A 9,180-nucleotide genomic window follows, 5' to 3' on the forward strand; every position below is an offset into this window, starting at 1 on the left:
ACAAGTTTATTGTTAGTGTATGAGCATGAAGATATAGATTAAGGTAATGATAAATAGCCTTAAAATAATTTATTTTTTATTTTTTAGTGCTTGTAGTGTGATTGCAATATTATTTTTTAAATCTACTCAATTTTTAACTCTTGATAGCAGGAACAAGAGAAAAATAACGAATTATATTTTTAGGAAAATCTCCCTTTCATTAACAGATGTAAATACAAGATTAGATATCAAAATGTATTAGTTCTCTTACAAAAGAAAAATAAAAATAAGAGTTCTTTAACTTCTCTATAAAAACAAATACCTTTAAAATGGTCTATAGTTAGACAATTAATTTTGATAGTTTATTATTGTTTTTCTCCTCCTTTATTTAAATTTTAAAATAAATTGTTTATTTAAACCTACACAATTCTTGTTTTAAATATGCACAAACTTTACTTTAAACACAATTTTCCCTTCACCTAATATGTAACAAAAAGCAGTGCCGCTGGATAGAAAATTGCGGCAATATGTATCCCATCAATACATTCACATTAACACTAGCATGATTTATGTTGAATTACAATTAACTCTCTAGAAAACGACATCCCATCAATACATCAACATGATTTATGCATTAAAATAGAATTTATATATAATAGAAGGAGAAGAAGAAGAAGAAGAAATTGTTTCATTCTCAAATGAAAATAATTACACCTCCATACAATAAAAAAAAGGAGAAAAAAAGGGAGCAATAATGGACTACATTTGGAGTATAATAAGCGTGCAATCCTCCTACCGCTGGGTTTTTGAAAAACCACTGCTACGTACCGCCCTAGCTTTAGACTCATGACCTTCTTGGATTATGAAAGCATTTCCCAATATTGTAGCAAAATTCACCTTTAATCCAAGGGAAGCATGTCCACTTCAGAATTAAGATATAAAGAAGAAAAGAAGTATTACCTAACAAGTCAGGAAGGTAAAATTATTAAAAGCATATGTACACTGAGAGAGACCCTTCTCATGGCTCTTGTCTAAGGAAAATCGAAGGGACAATGTCTTGCAAAAGTCCATAGTCCGGAACTTGATACTGCTGGTGCACATGCTGATTAACGTTTTGTGGATACGCCCCCATGTTCTGGTTGTTCATAGCATCTGGGATTTGAACAAAATTATACCCTTGATGATGAGGGAAGCTAGGCCCACTCGCCATGGGCGCAGGTGCTAGCATTGAATGTGAAAACATAGCCGAAGCACTTCCTCTAAGTGTTGTTGGAATCGGATGGTTGTGTTGGCCCTCGTATGTTGTAATCACGATTGATGGATCCTGGAATGACCTCTCCACACGTTTTTTCACAGTGCATTTCTGAGTAGTGCACCGGTAATAGCTCCTGATATAAATATAATTAATTAATATTTACTGTTCATCTTATCAAGAATTGCCTTCAAGATTACCTTTCTGTCGCTAATTAACACTCCTAATTCATTTTTAAGAAATTAAAGCTGGAAAAATAAAATAGTGGAAGCGATGAAAGGATTGGTGATGTTGTACCCTTTGTTTTTCTTTGACCTTAATTTCGGCAATCATCAATAAGAGCAAAACGTTTTGTCAACGCATGCAAAATATATAGTGTCTATATGTTGGTTTCTGATAAAAACTAGTGCTTCTTGATTTACTGTGCTTTGGGGGGGTGCAAGAGACTAGCTAGGGCATGCATACCTTGGATATGGACTATTCTTGACAGCCTTCTGTCCATACTTTCTCCATCTATATCCATCTTCTAGATGATCGACCTCGCTCTTGGTCATGAAGGCAAATCGTGGCTCTTTTTGCCTTTTCTCTGCTTTCTTCTTTGCCTTGCTGCTCACATACATAAATGAATTACACCATGTTTAATTCAAGAATATTGGCAGAATTATTAAGAAAGTAGCATAGATCAATTCATATATATGATATTGAGGATTACATGAACAGAAACTTACTCTTTCTTGTCAGAGTTTTCTCCTCCATCCTCTGGCTTTTCTGGTTGTGTCTCTTTCTTGGTCTTCCCTGAGTCTTCATCACCACCAGCCTCACTCGAGGAGAAAGAGACTGAAGAATTAGGGGTGGCTGGAACTTGATCAGTACTATTCCCACCATCTAAATCTCTAGCTTCCACTGGCCTTGAACTTTCTTCTATGGAAGAGAACACTTCAGATGAAGAAGGTGACAGGCCAAAGGCTTTCGCAAGTGAATTGTAGTCCACGGAGCCATGCAAGCACTCCGTCAAGCTCATGTACGACGAAGGATCAAGCCCTTGGCCGGGACTCCTGTTATAAGTTGATGAACCAAGAATGGAAGGAGGCTTGACATCAAGATGATCCTCTTGGAATGGAGTGTGGTAGTAAAAGTCTCTGTGCTCATTAGACATAGATAAAGAGGAGGAGGTGGAGGTGGAGGAGGAGGAGGAGGAGAGGGTTTGGTTTCTAGGTCTTGGTTGTGCGTTAAGACTTTTGGCTTATTTTCATTTACTTGTACAAAGAGTCTGCGAGTTTGAAGGAGACTTGCCAATGGCTTTTTATAAAGAAAGGTTGACAAAACTACCTCCGATCACAAGGGCAAAAGTGCCCTCTCATATGGAAACATTTCCCGCATCCGTCCCGCCCTCTTCTGTCAATTTACACCCTATTCCCGGTCTACCTCCATGATTACATTTCTAACTATTATAATCTTTTCGTTTTCAGTTAAAAGAAAAAAAATAAATATATATATATATCCAAGGTCTTCAAAGTTTTCTCAACAATAATATTAAATTTCTAATCATTTAACTGCTCCACACACCGGATATTATTGGTGTAATTAAGATGGCTAAGTAATTAATGGGAAGGGTTATTTATTGATTAATTAATTAAGCTGTATATTAATTAAGAAACTAATCTCAATTTTTTAATTATCAGTGCATCTAGAAGCCAAGAAACCTTCTCATAACGATTTCTTCTTCAGAAAATAAAAATCTAGTGTAATATCATCCTCTTGGATAGCACAAGTAGTCAATGTGTGCAACGCAAGATTCAACATGCATATCTCTATTTATTATAATTAAGAGATTATTCTGTAATCTCTTAATCTCTATGATTAATTAATTAATTAATTAATGTGAAGCAGCTTAATTTGTATATATAAAAAATGAAGACTCAACTCCTTGTTTAATTAAATACTCTTATTCTTTTTAGAAAACGCAAATCCGTCACCTACCAACAACAAGATATTTCTTATAATATAGTAAATTAGAATTAAGTTCATCTTAGCCAGCAAAACTTTATGGATTAACCCAAGGATTATTTTAGTTTGTATAGATTTATTTGTATTTTTATATATATGTTGTTGAAAATAAGTAGATGGAAGGTATTTAATTAACAGTAATAAATAGCTCTTAATATGATTTAGAATATAAAATTTAGAGCGAGAAAATATAAAACAAACCCATTTAGTTTTTTATTTAAATGAGAATACGTACCGAAATACAAATCTCTTATTAAATACTGTAAAATTAGCTTCTAAAATAATAATGAGGATGCTAATTTTCTAACTTGAAATTTACGAACAAGAATCCAATGACTTTATATTATTTCTACAAGTCAGATTCATTAATATGATCCACTCAAACCATATAATATCCTGGCGAAGTCTTTTTATCTAGAAAAACACCATTATATATAAATACCGGTAATTAAAAAACATGGATGAGAATAATATATTGATGTTAAAAATAAATTTAAAAAATAAAAAATATTATTTTAATATATTTTAAAAAAAAAAAAAATATTCAAAAGTTATCACTCTACTAAACAACTATTAATTTGCTTAGAAAGAAAATTAAGGATAAGTCAGCGAAGACTACAGAATAATATATAGAAAGAAATAAAGAAAAAACGAGAGAAGAGTCAGTCAGGCACGAGGTCAGAGAGAGAGAGAGAGAGAGCCTGTGTGCTTTTGGTTTCTTTCTAGTCAAACATTCAAACTTCACTGTTTGTTTTGTTTTAATTAATTAAAAATAAAAAAAGAGATATGGGAATATCAGGCTTACACGTGTTCGATACTGGCACCGGCTTTTTTATCCTAGCCGACATTACCCCTGGCACGTGGGACTCCCTCAATCGCTTTCTTTCTTTCTTTCCTTTCGTGTTGATGGGACCGTCATCATCTTCCTCACGCAAGCTGAGAGAGGCGAGGTGTTTTTTTTCTTCTTCTTTTTTACCGGATGCAGCCCGTGTAATTTACAGGGTATCTGAAAGAATGATAATATTTTTATTATTTTTAAAAAATTATTTTTAATAATAGTATATTAAAAAATAATTTTGAAAAAATCAAAATTTAGGAAAACATTGTTTCGGAGCTGTTGGATGATTAGGCAACAAAGAAAGGGACTGAAGCAAAATGAGAACTGGATTTGAAGGAGAAAAATGGGAGCTTGTTCTTGTGTGTGTGGTGTGAAAAGAAAGGAAGAAATTCTTCCTTCTTATTTCCTTTCAATGAGCCGACACAAACATATATAAGAAACAAAATTGGTTCTTTCTGCAGTACTGTTAGCGCAGAGAGATAGAGAGAGCAACAAGGGTGAGGAAAGATTAAAAAAAAAAATGTGGTGTTCAATATAGTAATTTCACATAGTATTTAGCTTCGGAGAAACACATATTTCGCATATTTCAAGTTTTCGTGGTGGGATGATTTTAGTAACTTATATTATTTCCAATATTTTTGGAATTGACCACGGAAATGAGTTTTCGTTTAGTTTTAACAGAACTAGGGTACCAAATATTGAAATTTACAAACTGTTAGTAAACACAAAAACTCATAAAAATAATAAATTAAAAAAAATCAGGAATTTTAGGAATCTTGTTAGACACATCTATGGCTGTTTAAGGTTTGTACAAAGAATACAACATTAGATTATTATTTTTTTGCATTGAATAATTGCTTCAGGGCTGAGTTATCGTAAACCGTAAGTTATCTGAGTGTTTGGCTTCTAACGATAATCCACACGAATCACCAGTGAGAAGTCTTATAAACCCATGTAAGAGAGAGAGAGAGAGAGAGAGATTGATATGCTTTTGAGAGCTAGCTTTTTTCTTTTTTGTTTTCCAGGTATTCTGTATTGTGTAGAAAATAAAATGCATAACATTCTATTTATAAGAAAACCTGAAACTTCTATAAGTGACAAAATATCAATTTTCCCCTTGAATAATATCACATGTATTATTTCAGAATAATTTTAGAAATTTATTCAATCAAGTCCCTACTTGATTTTTTCTTAGTTTTAGAATTATAATCCCTTGTATTGATTACATTCTAGTCTCCAGTTTCTAAAACTTATATGCAATCAAGTGACACTTGATTAATCATCATAGTTTAATTTATGACTAATGATTTTTATATGCGTGACTCATTAGGTTCCCTAATAAGTTCGTCCAAATATAAATTACAATCCTAAATAAAATAGGATTTAACAAATTAAACAAAATAATTTATTATCAATTCATCACTTAATTGATTATATTTGAAGATCAAGTACAATGTCTAGCAACGTGTCATGATCCCTAAATATTAGAAAAGTCATAAATTGTTTGACTTAAACTTTCAATAACCAATTTCTCAGTATAATTATTATTCCTTCATCAACAATGTTTCTATTTAGATATTATAGTATGGAGTGTGTCTACTCTGTCAAATCATGTTTGTTCTCAACACCATAGTCATTAATTTTTTAAATAAAATTTAAAACTCTTTTCAAATCTCATTCTACATTGAACAAGGGTTTACAATCAATAATATTTGAGAACAAATGGAATATTTAATCTAATTCACCTAGGGTGATGAATCCTTTATTGATTACCCAAATACATTCATATAGTCCATGTTATACCCAATATTTACATGTTTGTTACCCTTGATTGTTCCTGAAATATGTATACGCAATAAAAATGTTAAATTTAAAAAAAAAACATTTAGTCTTAAAGATCTAGTTAGACAGATCTAGAATTGTTTAGCTTGTATATAAAGACTACTTGGAGATCATATGTTCTTTTTGGCATTGGATAATTGCTTCAAGACTGGATTGTCGCAAACCACAAGTCATCTAAGTGTCTGACCTCTAACGATAATCCACACGAACCACCAGTGAGAAATCTTCTGAATCCTTATAGGAGAGAGAGGTTGTTATACCTTTGAGAGCTAGCATTTTTCTTTTATATTTTTCAGGTGTTTTGTACAATAAAAAAAATAAAGGTATAAAATTTTATTTATAGACAAACTTGAAAACCCTATAAAAGGAAAAATATCAATTTTCCCCTTAAATAATATCATATATATTATTTCAGAAAAATTTTAGAAATTTATTCAATCAAGTCCGTACTTAATTTTTTTTAGGTCTAAAATTGTAATTCTTTGCATCAATTACATTATAGTCCTTAATTTCTAGAACTTAATTATAATCAAGTCATACTTAATTAATCATCACAATTTAATTTCTGATCAATGGTTATTATATGTGTGACATATTAGGTTTTCTAATAAGTTGGTCCAAATATAATTACAATCTTAAATAAAATAGGATTAAATAAATTAAACAAATTAATTTATTATCAATTCATCTCTTGATTAATTTATATTTAAAAATCACGTACAATGTCTAGCAATGTGACATAATCCCTAAATATTAGAAAAGCTATAAGTGGTTTAACTTCACCTCTCAATGACTAGTTTCTCAGTGTAATTATTATTCCTTCATCAATAATGTTCTAATTTAAATATTATAGCATAGAGTATATCGACTATGTCAAATGATGTTTGTTCTAAGTATCATAGTCATTGATTCTTTTAATAAGATTTAAAACTCTTTTTAAATCTCATTTTACCTTGTACAAGGATTTACAATCAATACTATTTGAGAATAAATGTAATATTTTTTCTAATTCACCTAAGTTGATGAATCCTCTCTTGATTACTCAAATACCTTTATATAGTTCATGTTATATCAAATATCTACCTATTTGCTACCATTGATTAGGACAACATGTAACAGGATCTATCCATAACACTCCCTATATAAGATAACTTAGTGATCTCAAGTCTAAGAATCATTTACACAATCGTCACATGAGTCTTTCCATAAACACAAGTGATCTCTTCATATGGAATTTATGGAATTATCATACAATATAATCTTATAAAAAGAAAAATGAACCATGTGAAATCTGAAGCTCAATTACCAGCAAAACAAACATTGAAAGATGAACTAAAAAAACATTTTAAAATGGACAGAAAACCTGACTTAAGTCAGCAAGTCAAATTCACAGTGCGGTCATAAGATCAGAATAACCCCATAGAAAAAAAAAATTGATTATAGAGATCAACTTTTAAGCAAGTTAAATGATGAAAGGCAAACATGAAAAAAAAATTAATTTTAATTTGCATATAAAAAAAACTCGAGTCAACCCAAGTTAATTCAATTAATTCATGACCCAAGATATAATATCGAGATAACCCCATAAAAAGGAAAACAAAAACAATTCATGACACTTAAGGCCTAGTAACCTAATGTTGAAATGATGAAATTAAAAAATAGATCAATTTTAAAAAAAAATAAAAAAAATTAAAGTTAAATTAGGTTAATATTTGAAACCCGTGACCTAGTCATGAGACAAGGATTAACATATAGAAAGCAAACATGAAAAGATCACAAAGCCAAATTCCTTATCATCCAAATTTTTTTTAAAAAAAATAACAATCAAAACAATGAGGACCAAATCTGGTATAAAAATTAAATGAAAGAAAATAATGAGGGACTAAATTGAAAAATAAAAAAATAAGAAAATGAAAAAAAAAATAGCAATCAAAAGAATAACTTAAATGAAATAAAATACTAAGGGATGAAATTGAAAAAACAAAAACAAAAGATTAAAAAAAAAATAAGAATCAATAGAATAAGAATCAAAATAGATATAAAAAATAAATGAAATATAATGCTGATGGATGAACTTGAAAACAAATGAACTTAAAAAATCATGAAAAGAAAAACAAATAACAATCAAAAGAATAAAGATCAAAATTGATAAAAATACAAACTGACATGACATATTTTATTTTTGGAAGGGTTGGGGTGAAATTTAAGGTGAAGACAGAGAAAAGAGAAAGGAAAAGAAAAAAAATTCATAGGAGCCCAATTGTTGCTCCATCATGTACACATACCTAACCTTCAAAAAGAGGACAACATGATGCTTCCAATGTCATCATAAAAGACGACGTTTGATTGCTGAGAGGCATCACATACATCGCCTAAAGAGCGTAGGTGTCTCACACACTCTAGTGCATGCATATCACACATTAGCCACTTTAATTTTTTTAATTATATTTATATTTTTTAAGAGACTAAATTCTTCCTCGCTTAAATTGATTATAACTAAGAAAATCATGATGAAAAGATAAAAATACCCCTGGATATTAGTTTTAGTTTTTTTTGTTTTTCTTTTTAGAGTAATTTAGTTATTACATTATACAACCAAAGTGAGAAAAGATCAAAAAGCCCATAGACCCCAATTTTAATTTCTTTTTGCTTCTAATAGTATTCAAGTCATTTCACTATGCATCTAAAATGTAAAAAAATCAATTTGTCTTTGTTTATAGTGAAAGAGGCTTATGGCTTTTAGATTTTTTTTTAATTATCTAAACTTGTTTATTGTGTTTATTATTAAATTATGATCTAACCAATCATAAAAATAAAACGAGCTAAATTAGGCCAATAAAAAGTCATATTTTTACTTTTGAATGAATAAACATTTAAACTCGAAAAGAAAGTGAAAAAACAGGTTAAATATGATTAATTAATGAAATGGGTTCTAAGACCTCGATATATTTAATGGGCTTATGCAGAATCTCTGAGTATATTGAAGTCAGCTAACTTATTGGTAAATTAATGGAAAAAAAAGAAGAAGAAAAAAAACAGACTCAATCAAGCTATCTATTATGCATGAAACACACAGAGACACACACACAAATGATAATAAGACAATGTGATTTGAAAGATAATATATAAATATATCTCAATTAAGAAAATAATAATAATTTACAAATATCCAAATGTATTTTTGTCAAATATAAAATAACAAATAAAATTTATGCACTCATGGCTATAATCAACATAGCAAACTAGAAAAACAGGTTATTTT

At 29.9% G+C, this 9,180-nt stretch overlaps 1 protein-coding gene across 1 annotated transcript; it reads right to left on the bottom strand.

Annotated features, from left to right (window-relative positions):
* Nucleotides 1–646: 646 nt before the first annotated feature.
* LOC18095297 (WRKY transcription factor 28) lies at nt 647–2,605 on the bottom strand. Its single transcript, XM_006369831.3, has 3 exons — nt 1,960–2,605; nt 1,697–1,837; nt 647–1,367 (listed from the first exon to the last, which is right to left on the bottom strand). The coding sequence occupies exons 1-3, from the start codon at nt 2,385–2,387 to the stop codon at nt 998–1,000; spliced, it is 939 nt and encodes a 312-aa protein (XP_006369893.1). The 5' UTR covers nt 2,388–2,605; the 3' UTR covers nt 647–997.
* Between the last annotated feature and the right edge of the window lie 6,575 nt (nt 2,606–9,180).

Source organism: Populus trichocarpa, chromosome 1 (assembly GCF_000002775.5).
Source record: "Populus trichocarpa isolate Nisqually-1 chromosome 1, P.trichocarpa_v4.1, whole genome shotgun sequence".
NCBI classification, from domain to species: Eukaryota; Viridiplantae; Streptophyta; class Magnoliopsida; order Malpighiales; family Salicaceae; genus Populus; species Populus trichocarpa.